The sequence below is a fragment of the Cavia porcellus genome, unplaced genomic scaffold, assembly GCF_034190915.1.
Source record: "Cavia porcellus strain 051 isolate PalLab524CR breed Dunkin Hartley unplaced genomic scaffold, mCavPor4.1 scaffold_24, whole genome shotgun sequence".
Lineage (NCBI taxonomy): Eukaryota > Metazoa > Chordata > Mammalia > Rodentia > Caviidae > Cavia > Cavia porcellus.
Window position 1 is genome coordinate 21,293,578 of NW_026947507.1, and position 14,257 is coordinate 21,307,834.

The 14,257-nt window shown below is 32.9% G+C and overlaps 1 protein-coding gene across 4 annotated transcripts in view; it reads left to right on the plus strand.

The window, feature by feature from the left end:
• The window catches only part of Glra3 (glycine receptor alpha 3), a 155,738-nt gene that overhangs the window by 129,220 nt on the left and 12,261 nt on the right, over positions 1-14,257 (plus strand). For 2 of the 4 annotated variants that reach the window (XM_023564833.2, XM_013151625.3), the window contains exons 8-9: positions 273-416; positions 1,845-1,889. In XM_023564833.2, coding sequence (XP_023420601.1) covers positions 273-416; positions 1,845-1,889 — 189 coding nt within the window. The remainder of the gene's footprint in view (positions 1-272; positions 417-1,844; positions 1,890-14,257) is intronic. The other 2 variants (XM_063234739.1, XM_003469125.5) reach the window with 1 other exon arrangement.

Here is a 14,257-nt window from a genome sequence, read left to right on the forward strand (position 1 = left end):
ATATTACCCTATCTTTATCTTGTGTATTACATTTGAGCTAATGACTAATTTGAAATATATATAGGTATATATATATTTATATATACAAGTTTTAAATGTAAAACTATTACATACAAATTGCAAACTCTGCTGAGAAAGCCTTAAAAATTGTTGATGTTCTTTTTTATTTTAAAACTGATACATACTTGAGACTAAAAGTCAGAAAGTATCAATTTTGTTCTCAAAGGAAGCAACAATGTAAGCCTATTTGGAACTTCTTCTTTCTTGGCCAGGTTTCGTATGTCAAAGCCATCGACATTTGGATGGCAGTCTGCCTGCTTTTTGTGTTTTCCGCACTTCTGGAGTATGCAGCTGTAAATTTTGTGTCAAGACAACACAAAGAACTTCTGCGATTTCGAAGAAAGAGAAAGAATAAGGTAAGTTACTGAGGACAGTGGGTTTGGTGGAATATCACTTTTATCTGGAACGTGATCTTCTTTGTATTTAATGGAGATGCACAGGAAAGAAATCTAAGGACTGACAACATATTTCTTATTTCTTTCCAGTTAGAACTTTAAGTATCACAGTAGCTTCAGGGAGAAAATGCTGACACCTGGCTGTATTCTAACAGGGTATATGGTAGGATGAGAGCCATATCAACCGATCTAGTATACTTCCAGGAATATTATTTTTTTTGCATCAGTGAATGAATTAGATCATCTCTTAACCCATAATGCCAGTGTTTCTAATGTTTTTACATGATACACAACAGATACAATTAACATTGTTCCTCTTTCTGAACTAATTCCCTTGTTTCCATAGAATATTCTTTATTAATATCATGATTATAAGTTCATACAACACTATGTGGTCTCTTTTATGCATATTTTCACATTCTTTGCTATTTCTTCATAAATATCATAAAATGCGCAATCAAATACTAGCCTGTCTTACTATTATCTGATAAAAGAAATTTTATTTACATCTTTAGGAAACCTGAAAAATTGTAGATGTAACTTTCTAACTGGATTTGGAGGCCCAGAATTGTTTATTTCCTTCTATTAAGCCTTGTAATGACATTTCTTTTCACCACCTCTGGGTTTTGACCACTCCCTTTCCTTTTCTGTAAGATAAGAATTTCTCTTGAACAAAAATCTCCAGTAAATTTACATCTTCTAAAGTTAATGTGCCAACTGACACTATAAACACAAACGAAATTTTAGAGCACCAAAAAAAGTCACCTTTCTACCTTATTCCTCCCTTTATTCATCTTATAATGTATCAAACATGTGGTAGGAAGTCTAGATGAAAAGTATGGCACACGTCTTGTATAAACAGGCACAGTTTGAGAATTCAGACACGTTCTATATTCATGAGTCACCACGTCTACTAGAGAAAGGAAGAGATGCTCAGTTGTGGTTCTTCTGTTTTATAGAATCAGCCTTACCAAAATTCTGTTTATTCATCTTATCACATATAAGAGTGAGATAAAGTATCTGATGCTCTTTATTCTTTAACTTTCAGAAAGGCAGAAAGATGAATTTTCTCAGTGACTAATATTTTGGGCAAATGTAGAAACACAAAAATATTAACCTCTTATTTTCTAATCACTATTTTAAAATTCAGAAGGCAAATGCAATGAATATAAAAAATTCTGAAGCACTTTTTAGTATAATAAAGTTCTGAAGCATAGAAAGTTGTCAGTTCTTCGAAAGTTCAATTCATATTTTGCATATATGAAAGTATTAATTGATACATGCGGATGTTAAAATGTTATTTGTGATTAAATTCAATTGTGTAATTTAAGTATATATGACTTGATTCTGGTTTTTCAATCCCTTCTGGTTCACTTTACCTTCCCACAGACAGAAGCTTTTGCATTGGAGAAGTTTTACCGTTTCTCAGACACGGTAAATTGACTTTCTTAACTCTACATGTAGGAATGTGATCATCAATAAAAAGCAGATAGCATATTCTGCACCTAGACAGTGTCTGGTGGGGAAAGACAACCTCTTTCATGTGTAAAACCACACAAATACCATTTCCCCTCACCTAAGAAGAAGACTCACTTTTTCCTAAGAATTTTGTTCTTATCTTCCTTCATTCATGTAGTCAAGTATTTAAATACCCCTAATGTAGCATGTATAATTAATTTAAATCTACCAAAGCCAGAGATTTGACCTGGGAAATTGTGTATCAATAGTCTAGCTTAAGAAATAAATTTTCTATGGTGAAATGTACTTAAAATGTAGTTCTCCAGATGATTCCACTATGTGGCCCAGTTAGGAATCCCTTCCATGAGCTGATCTGTGTAACAGATGATCTACCCAGTGTTATTATAAAATACTAATGTTTTATAATACATATTACTTAAATTCTCCTTTGAATTCTGTCCTTGAAAAATAATTTCACATAATCTATTTCCCCTTACTTGATTATATTGACTATAAAATTTTATTTGCGTAATCAAATGTATTATTTGCAATACATACTGATACAATAAAAATAAAGATATATATGTTACACTACAAAGTAGAGAGAGATACAGAGAGAGAATCTGTCTCTTTAGAAGACAAAATTATGCACCCAGTAAATAACAGTTAATAGTAATATAAGCTAAACAAAGAAGATATATTCTATTAGTTCTTGCTTTACAAAGAACTCTGCATGGACAATTATTTTTTTTAAAAAAGAAATAATATATTCACTATAAAGTACATAAATCTCATTTACTGTTTTAACTAAAAAGTTTAGACAAATCGTGGGATGGTTATTCTGAGTTTATGAAAAATATTTCCTTCAACCAACAATTTTATGAGTTCATCAAATTCATCATACTTTGATTATATATATTTTGCTTAGAGATAACAGAACACCCTAAAATCTTTAAACCAGCATTGCCAAAATGAGTCTAATAAAAGCTGAGATTATGCTTTTTATTTTCATAAATATTGGTTGATATGAATTTTCCTAAGTACTCCACTTTGGCAAAATAGGCAAAATAAACGAAAGTGCCTTACTATGGAAAGTTGGAGACCTCATATTAATAAGGTCTTAAATTAATATTATACAAGAGGAGACCTTATATTAATGCAAATATAATCCTCAGAAAGTCATAACTTGACTCAGCATTGTCTTAGGCATTATATAAAATGTTGATACTTTACTTTGTCCTATTAAAGCATCAGAGAATCCTTGGTCGATTGTTAAAGAATGGAAGTTTGCTGTCCTGTAGATTTCCCCACCCTACACTGTTGTCGCCTGCTGCGTGCTGATCTCCCACTGCGCCATCTCATGGATGCTATCCCAGTGCTGTGTGTGGGTGTCTGCATGATGTGAAAGTATGTTGGCTAGAAGTTACTATCCTCGTATGTCATTACTTGATCTTGGAAGCTTATCAAGTCAACAAAGTGTTTCTGAACATTTTATTTGCTGAGATGGATGAAATGGGATTGCCTTAATGCATTTCATGTAGCTTCCTCCACATTACGGCATAATAATGCAATGGTTTTCTGAAGGAAAACACATTCACGCATTTTTCTAGTAATTCTTCCACCTAATATCATTGATTAATTATTACCTGTGTGTGCAAATGAAATTGGAATTGCCCATTAGTTCTTCATTAGGAAATGATGATCAAATTTATGCCTTTTTAGGCATGATGATTATCTTTTTAATAGAGATGTATCATTGACTGTCTTTAGTTACTATAACTATTTGCTTGTCTATTTATATGCTATGTTACTCAAAACAACTTCTAAGGATAATGAATAAGCAACCTGCATATCCTGTATATCTTGTCAGCTCTATATTCTTAGAACCAACATGCACGTACACCAGGTTGGTTGAAAGGATAAAGATTTGTGGTTAAAAATAATATGCATTTATACATACAAAGTTATTCTAATGCCAAAATATCCTTTAAATATATAATATATTTCTGACATATTTTCTGATAGATACCTGAGAAAAGTTAGTTTTTCAAAAATTTAAAATCAAACAAGATTCTATTTGAATGACATATCACTGGTTGAAATTTTAATCTCATGAAACAAAAATTGTAAGATTATAATTACCTTCTGCAAACAACTATCTAGAGTTCATGTTAAACAGAGCTATTTATTAAAACCATTATATCCTTTTTGAAACATCTATTTATAGTAATGATATTCAAAGAAGTAATGTAATATATTTAAATTCAAATACATTATAGTGACTTCCATCTAAAAGTTAAATAAAAACTCAGCTTTTTTACACCTGGCATTGATAATTTAATAGCATACCACTTCGTAATTATTATTTAACACTGTAAATAACATATCATGCTAGAAATATATAGATTTTTAAAATTCTATTGATTTCTTTTTTCTTTAAAATGTTTTAATTATATTTTCATGATATTTTAGCAAAAAATTCATCTTTAAAAAATTTACATTTTGCCATTTATTATCACCAAAATATTCCTAAATCTAAGTTCAATATTCCAATCATAAACTTGGTTAATTTGTACCTAACTTAGACAGCATTTGTAATAAATGTAAAATTCTCCTGAAATTACATTTCAAGTAATTTAAAATAAACAATTGACTTGCAAGTGCGAAATATTCTTATCCTCATCTGTAATAGGATTATTTTAATACTTATACATCTAAACATTATAGAAATTAGTATACGTACATGAAACCAATATTTTAAACTAATGTATTAGAAAAATAATATTAATTTATTTAAATTTTCATCTGATCTCAGACTGTTCTAAATGATGAGCATGCTTCCCCCAAAATAAGCCACTGTTAATTTTACTAGCAACACTTAAAAATCAATAAGCTTTGCAGTCATATAAATGGAAATTAGTAGTTCAATTTCCTCTTTCTGCTACTTGCTCATTTGACAATAAAATTATACAAGCAGTTTTAAACAAAATCTTTGCAGTAATCTATTTAACATTTAATTATATATAAAAAAAAATTCCCCCACAGGTTTGTACTAAGAGACAAACATTAGCATAAACATGATCTATTTTACCCTGTTATGTCTTACAATTGGCTTAATCCATACTTCATGCTATCTCACGTGCTTAACGTTTTGGGACGACTCGGTGACAGCGTTCACCCCTTCGCTACTCATACACAGGTATGGCTTTTGTTGGCAGTGCTTCGTCTGGATGCTGTGTTAGTTCTTATCTCACATGTGTATCAACATATTATTTTGATGATAGAAATAAAGCAACTACTGAAAAACTATATCTACACTTTTGATTTTATATTTTTATATTCCTATTTATAAAACGAATTAAAATGAATCAGTGTTGGCCATAATTCTGTCAGTAAAACAAAAAGACACTTAGAAAATTACTTATTGTATGTTTTGTGTATAAATTTATAGTTCCAAATTTAAAAAGTGATAAAATGTTTTCCTATTTGAAAAACTGTACATAACTAAATGGCTTTTACATTTTTTATTGTCTACCATTAAATTACTTTGAGCACAGTGACAGTGTTTATATCTGGATAATTTCAGCCATGTCTTTAATTTTTAAATGAATCATATTATTTAATCCATTTTTAGTTAATTCTGAATTTATTAACTACCTATATTTAGATTTATGAAATGCTTCAATTTTTATGAGCTTCAAATATTGGATAACACAGTGTCTTTAAGTAAAAAAATATTGATAATTGCTTTTTCTGGCATACAGTTCATTTGAATTTAAACTGAAGGCATTTCTAGAAACTTCAAGTATCCAACAGGAATATTTGACTACTAACAGAAAAATATTCCCCTTTTTCTAAGCATAAATAAATATAGTTATATGACTAAGTTATTCAAAACTGAATTAGGTCAGAAAAATTAATTTAAAATACATTTCTTATTGTATTATTAATATAATAGCATAATATAATATATTAATATAATAACCAGCTATGAAAGCTTCATGGTTTATTGTTTAGGAGCAATCTTTCAAAGAAATACCAATAAGCCAACCACTGAAAAAAAAAATCCCGTGCTACTTCAGTGACCCAGGGATGTGTGCTGTCTTTCATTCCCTGACTACTACAGAGAGCAGACTTGGCCCTGTGACAAGCTTGGTCACTGCCTGCCAACAAAACTGAGATCCTGTTTCTGAGTGAGCAATTACGTGACTCCACACACATCATCTCATGGATATATTAAAATGTTCTTTCTATTTCATGAAACACTTAAGATGCTAAAGATCTTAAAGGATCTTAAATTTGATTAATATCCTTGATTGCATAAATTACATCTGTAAGTCGTACAGACTTGTGAAGCTAGAGAAACGAGGCAATCTTTGGATTTTTATGGTCTTTACATTTCAGTGTGACAGTGCATGAATCCAGTGCTCCCTGGGGAATAGGCCACTGAGAACACCCATTTCCCATAATACTTTAATGCTGCTTGGTTATTAGGGATTTAAAACATCTGACAGTAAAAATACTTAAGTTATTATTAGCATTTTTCTTTATATCGTTTCTATAATGATTATTATAAACAAATTATTAATTCAATAGTAACAATGAGTGTCTAGATGTATCTTCTAGCACCTTATAAAAACCTGCTAAATATTAAAGTAATATTTTCCTGAAGTAAGAAACTAAGATTCAGTAGTTAAATTGCTAAGTCAAGGGTATCCACATTTCTGACAATAAATGATGAATCCATGAAACTGCTTACCTGTAATAAATATTTGCATTTTAAATTAAAATCTTAAATTTGGTTAACATTTTATTTTATATTTATACTATGTACCTATGGTTATACAAAATAGTTTAAAACTATTTCCTATGATACATATATTGTTCTAATTCAAATACCAAACATTAATTTTAGGCTACAGATGCTCTTTGATACCTTGGTTTCTACCACTGCCAGAAAACAAATAACAGAATATTTTAAAGATAATTTAGTATAGAGATTAAAAGCCTTCTTCTTTTCAAATACAAAATTAGGAGGAAAACCACTGGTCATAGATTTGTTAGTGAAATCATACTCCAAAAGCTTTTTTTTTTTTTTTTTTTTTTTAATTTAAGGAGAAAAAGAAAAAAACAGAAAAAGGTACAAGGAATACAAAATTTAAAAAATAAACAATAAGAAATCACTAGTTAAAAGATTACATATTGTCATCTTAGAAATAGTTGTTCAAGTTACAAAACTGAATCACATAAAGTGGACTTTCAAACAGTGAGACTGCAGTTTTGTTCAATGATCCAAAAAACTCAGTAATATGGTTATCTATCTTATACACTTAAACATATATGCAGTTATAACCTTTAGAGCACTTTCTTTATCCAAATGCTTTTGAAAACAATAAAACACACTTCAAATATTGAAATATGTATTTGTCCAAAGACCATTTCCTGAGATAGTCTAGCTCTTGAACAGAATTTTCAAAGAGCAAAGATGTAGGTGTATCCTTACCTAGAGCTGTGGGATTAGATTTGAAAACAGAAATTATATAAAATTGGAATAGTACAGAAGTCACAGCAGAAAACTTTCTTCACAAGCAACTATTTAAAATACAAATTTGTAAGAGTTACATAAAATTCAAAACATTGCATCACTACAAACTTAAGCTGACTGAGTTAGCAGTATTTTGCACCTTGGAAATGTCTGTATCGTAATCAGCAGAGTTTGTTGGAAATGCAGATTCCTGTGACAACTTCAGTGCTAATGAGTAAAAATCATACGAGACCCAGAACCTTGATTTCCTCAATCTCTTTCTCTGATTCTGGACAGATGTTAGATGCAGACCACATTTTAAGAAATGCTGTCTTGGCCTAGATTATCATTATTGCGAACATATAAAACTGTGTTATTTTGCATCTGTTACAGGCTTTCATGCTGGGCTAATGCTACGTGAAAGTGATTTAAAAATATAAATATTTTATGTACTATTAAAGAGCAATATCCAAATATTCACTGTCCTTATTCTGTACAGCTGAATAAGGTTACAGCTTTGATAAGGTAGTCTTATTTATGAGACAGAAATAAGCTTTAAATTCATGTATCATTTACTTAGTTTTACAAAAGATAAGAAGCAGGAAAGACAGAAGACAGAGCGTCCTCATCTAGGAGGAGGCCTCAGAGCTACCAGTAGGTTAGACTGTTTCCCTCACCACACAGAGCTGAATGAAATTTCAAAAAGCTAGATAGAGGATCACGAGCCCCAATAAGCCCTCAGAACATGCTGATGGAATCGTGGGTCCAGAACAGTTCTATCAGGTAACACAAAGACAGACTTGTGAAGGGGGAAGACAGTTGTACAGCAGCACTGCACCCCAGCTCTACGTGTCTGCTGTCAGCAACCAGAACCTTTCTGAGTCATTTTTATTACTGCACAGACACACGCGTTCTGCACGCTGACCCAGGGGAGCGGTCAGCCTTTCATGTCCCGGTTGTGTCATTTCTCATTAATAAGTACTCTAACTGCTTATCCAATATCTACTTAAACCACCAGTCTCTGGTTGAATAGGATGTAGTATGTCTTTGCTATGTTTTGCTCTTTGGCCCATTTCATGCACTGGTTTTGTTGGTGACCTATTTTTGAAGAGCACAAAGTGCTATAAAATTACTTCTTCTAAACTCTCAGTAGTATTTTCATCTGTAGCCTTTGTTACATTGTAATTAAAGCTCAGAATGGATGTCAATTTCTGCCAAAATTCACTGAATCCTCCAAGAACCCTAATTAAGGACTCAAATGTTTCATCTTCCAACAGTATTTTAGCACTTGTCTTCAAGAGAGTCAAGTCAGTCAGGTGTGGTGTGCACACCATCTGCAATCCCAGAACTCAGGAGGCTGAGGCAGGAGGATTGCTCGGAGTTCAAGACCAGCCTGACTATGAAGCAAGAATCTGTCTCAAAAGGAATAAATAAATAAATAAAATAATTTAACCCCAAATCGATTTTCAAGAATAGTTTCTCTAGTAATTTAAAGTAAGCTCTTATCAAACATTTAAAGTAAGTTCTCAGCCTTACTTGATGACAGAGGAATATGTCTTAGTTCTGCATACTGCTGTATAGCCTAACCATACCATGGCCATCCTCACAGCCAGTCCCAGGCAAAGTCTAAGGCCCCCCAGGAACAGTGTGGGCTACCATATGATTCTTTCCCATTTGTCCTCCTCTCTCTTGCTAACTCAATCTGTTCTCTAGTCACCTTATACAGTGGAGCCATTAGAAGTCCACAATGGACCAACCAGATTGTAAAATGCTTCATGTTATTTTTCTCACAGTGGACTCCAGAAGACACAGAAGTTTGAATTCTCATGTTTGTGAGTTGTCCATAGTGGCCTTAGACCAGGTTATTCCCAGGCAGTAGACCAATATAGCTAGAACCTGCATCTTACCTAGATTAATTTGCCACCATTACCTAATCGCATGCCACTTAAGTCTCTGAATTCTCCCTTTCTCCTCAGAGAAAGAGCTATCATTTATCATTATAGTGATATCAGTTTACTTCTGAGTGACCTGCACCAAACTGCTTCCTCTTAGCATAATGCAGAAGGCAGTTTCCCTTAGGGCAGGAAGAAAGACTACAGTTTGATCTGTTTCTCATGAAGGCACATGGTGCATGACATTTTTAAAGACTGGAATCAAAATGAAAACATAGGAATACATCAGTGAAATCCATCAGTCACCTCTGCCTCCTCTGTCGTGCTGAAATAATGGGTGCCATTGGTGGAACTTTTTATTTAGCACAAATATTTAGCGGCCCATCTAGATCTGAAAAATATTATTAGGATGTATCTAGCTTTTCCATTGGCCAGACAGGGTATTCTAGAGAGAAATGATGAGAATTAGCACTGCTGCCTCTACAACTTTTTTCATCAGTGCTGAGAATTCCCATTTTCTTCCTGGACTCTTATGCTACTTCATGTTTACTACAGATAAAGATTAGGTGGTTCTAAAGGCTTCATTTTCAAACGACCAATTAAAATGTGCCTAAGGGATGATCTGCCAAAAATTAGTGTCAAGCTAGAAATGGCAAGATCTTTCCTTTGTGTCTCATACTTTCCAGTTAAACATTTCGCCAAAGGCAAAACCTCCTGTAACACATCACACTCTTTTCTCCTATGTATGTTCTTTGGTGTGGGCATGCTACTTATTATCATAACTAATCACTTTGCCTCATTTCCTGCCTTACCAGCTTCTGATTTGCTCCTCATATTACAGTCTTATCCCTTGACAATGTTATTATGTTTTGCACTGATATCTAGTAATTCCAAAAGCTTTACTAATCTTGGTGATCCATCTTTCTCCATGGTATAACCTTGGAGTCCCTCCCAAAATAGCCAAGACCGCGGTCTTCAAGTCAGTCTTTTTTAGCTTCAAATACTTTTAACCGATGGAGTAAATTTAGCAACCTGTGTCAGTGTCTTTTGTTCCCATTCCCCACTGGCACCACTGGATTTAACTTCTGAGATGAAAGGAACAGATCTAACAGGGCTCCTTAGGGGAGGCAGCTGCTGAAATTGAAACAGACTTCCGACCTCTCAGCTGGCCATAAATGTGCCAGGAAATTGCTCACAGGAATCTCGTCCGTTTTCACTGTGTTCTTTTTGTGTCTTAGCAGCCAACTAAGGAGAACTAATAGATTTACCTCTGGTCGTCATTTTTCTTCTGAATTGTCTAAATTCTCTTCCCATCAGAGAAACCCAGTATGGATGCTGCAAGAGTGAGTCTGACCATGAATATGTTTGCCCTCTTGCTTTCCCAAGAGAAGGGCCACATACATAAGGGACTTCTGTAACCACAGTTTGTGTACCAGAGTTTAGGTGAGAGGATATGGCCTGGGTCAGTTCCTTTTGGATTATTATCTATCCAGTCTAGGTTTGCTGCTACACATAACTCATCAGCTTTTCTCAAAAGGATTATAGCCAGGCACTTGTAATCCAAACATTGTTGCTTGGGAAACTGAAGCAGGAGGATCATAAGTGTGAGAATAGCCTAGGCAAAACTACTTTGATGCTTCAGTATCCAAAAATACATTATTAGCTCCCAGGCCAATTAATCTAAAAATTCCAGGGAGCATAGATTCCCTATGATCAGCCCACACTTCTCAGCAGAGGCCTGATGTTAACTCCTCACACACAGTTGGTTACGTAGGAAGATACAAACCATGTCCTCTGTGCTAGAGCTGCTTTATCCAAATAGGTACCTGCTAGTCAGATGTGGCTACTGAGAACAAGGAAAATCAAATCTCTGCACAGAAAATGCATTCCAGATTCCAAGGACCTAGAAGGAAAAACAAATGTAAAACATCTCATTTTTTTTTAACTTTAAACAAATGTTGAAATAATATTTTGGACATATGAAGTTATATTTTATAATTAAAATTAATTTTACCTGTTTCTTACAACTTAACAGAAATGTAAAATTTTAAACTACACATCTTTCATTTGTGGCTTACATATTTTTCTGGAATGGAGCTGCATTAAAGATACTACTTTCTGGTGTCATTTGCCCAGGTTCCCTTGCTGTTTTTCTTCCCTCCAAATGATTTCAGCTTCATTGAGGACTGATTAATTAACAGGAAATAGGAATTAATTCCTTCATGAGCTACTGTCTCCTGAAATTTTCTCAATGATCATCTGACACTCTGGCAGAGGACAAATCTATGTTCTCCGGATGCCAGTGGCAAGGTTTAGGTCTAGTTATTTTCTGCAGTTTTCACTACCTATAATCTAGCATTGATGAGCATCAGAATCTCACCTGAACTCTCATCCAAAGCTTTTGGCCATACTAAGCCAAAATAAAGGATCCTAAAGTCTTATCAGGTTGTCTCCACAACTGATATCTAGGGTTCAAATTGTTACCCAGAGTCTCTAGATACAAAAAAGGCTTTAACCTCATATTAAATTTATTTAGCCCTAGAGGAGGATGTTATATAGGAAACCTATTAATATCTTCACTGCATGGGACATGTGGCAGTTTCCCAGGAGCACCACTTCTTTTGCTCCCACATCCACAGCATATGCAGGTGCAAAAGTCAAGGCGTGAGTGATTGCCTTGACACAGAGAAGTCAAAGCTTTTGCTTTGAACTAAGTGATCAGACACATAGGTCAAAAGATCTATGGGCCTATGTGCATCTCCACCAGGTCCCCTTGCAGGTGCAGTCCTGCTCCTGGCAGACTCCAATTCCTCTTCAACTTAACTCTATTGTTTTCAAGGAAATGATGCTATAGCAATCAGAGGTCATTCTAAGAGTTCTGCAGCAGCCCAGGTCTGATGTTAACTCTTTACACACAATTGATTATATAGAAAGTCATAAAATTTTAGTTGTTTTCTAAATGTGTTCATTGTAAATGGATTCTCTCCACTTTGAGTTGGGCGGTTGTGGTCCCTGAGGGTTTTAAAGTAACCTCTCCAGAAAAAATGGTTAGAAAGAAACTCAATTCTGCCTTAGAATTATAAAAAGTGGAATGCTGAAATCTTAGCATGTTGGTGTAAATTTTCCAACTGTTTCAACTAACATAGCAACAAGATAGTAACACAGTAAATGTTAATCAAGTTATATTTTGCCCTATTTTAAGATGGAATTTTTAAACACATGGGTTGATACAGTTGAAAAGTTTTATAGTACAGGACAACATTCAACTGATTTTCACACAAAATAGTACAAATTACCCAGCCGATCTACATTTTCTTTCTGTAGCACAAACACCAACATATTCAACATATTATTCAATTATAAGCATCTTATTTTGGCACTTAGATGACAATAGATTAATCTCTAGTATACATATTTTTTGCTCAAGACCCTGAAAATGTCAATGCGATCAGTAAGTTTGCCACAAAATGTTCATGAAAGCCAAAAAGACAGCAGTTTAAATGAACAGACTCATTAGAAAATACTGGAAATTATTTCCAATTTTTGACACATTACAACAGTCGTCACCTGTGATTTTCAGTGGTAGCTCGATTTTCAGGTAATTATCATTTTCAACTCACTTCAGGCTTTTTCCCTCTAATTTCAATTGTTTGTGTACACCTTCTGATTGAACTGTTTTCCAGTACTTATATGGTTCATATTTTCAAGTGGAATGCTTATATTCATAATTTTAAAAGAAACTATTTTATACATCACTGAATCTGCTTTGGTTATTTTCTCACTATTAGTTTCTAAAACAGCAACTTTTTCACTTTCATACTTAAAGTGTGCTGCTGAATGAAAACTATGTTCACAGACCTTAAGTAGTTTTCAAGCTTTTGAGTCAATTATTTGTCTTTTATATTACTAAAAACAATACTCAAATAAGAGAGATTTAACTTTGTAAAATACATTATTATCTTTCAATTTCATATCCTTTTCATTGGTAGCTATCTACTGTCTCATTTAAAATGAATGCTTTAAATTTTTCACCAGTGAATTCCATTATAAACTTTTAAATATCCTATTTCACTAATATAAGCATATCTTATTATATATTTATAGAATAATTGTTCCTTGAAAATTTTATTTATGTATATAGAATATTCTTATTCATTTTTATCACTTATAAGTAATTACATATGATAAAAGAACATAATATTGTGAATAAGTTTATAACAGGTTTATTTTTTGAACACAAAATAAACTAATTTCAATTTTAACCAAACCAATGTACCTGAAAAGTAACTGTATAAATGAGAACATATAGGTTTTCAAAAGGGTTAGTGTAAAACAGGAATAGCATAAAGTAAAAATAACAAAAACCAAGGTATGTTATTGTGCTAGATTGTGTTTTCTAAGGAAGTAACTTAGAATTGTAGGAAACAAGTATTAAAAACTTGTCTCCATGCTAAAGAAAAATTCAGGCAATGACCCTGGAGTTTTTCCCCTGTGACATAGTGCAATAGTACATTTAGACAAATGTAAAAAACATTCAGCATATGAACATATACGATACAATATATTATTAGCTTTTTTCTTCTCACTGTGTAGATATACAACCAGTATGCGGATAATATCAAACTTTAATTTTCCATTAAAATGCATCTTTCAAGAGATTTATATTTATTAATGGGACATATATATGATGCCGGAAGATAAATAAAACTTCAAAGGAAATAAAGCAACTCATCTACAAATGCTTCAGTTATCTTTCCTTTTATTTGTGTAAATATATATCATGTTGAAACTCAAATTATGATTCTCAAATGTCTAGGGTTCAAATTGTTACCCAGAGTCTCTAGATACCAAAAGGCTTATTATATATAGGATATATATATATATATATATATATATATATATATATCCTATTCCATTACTAAAATATT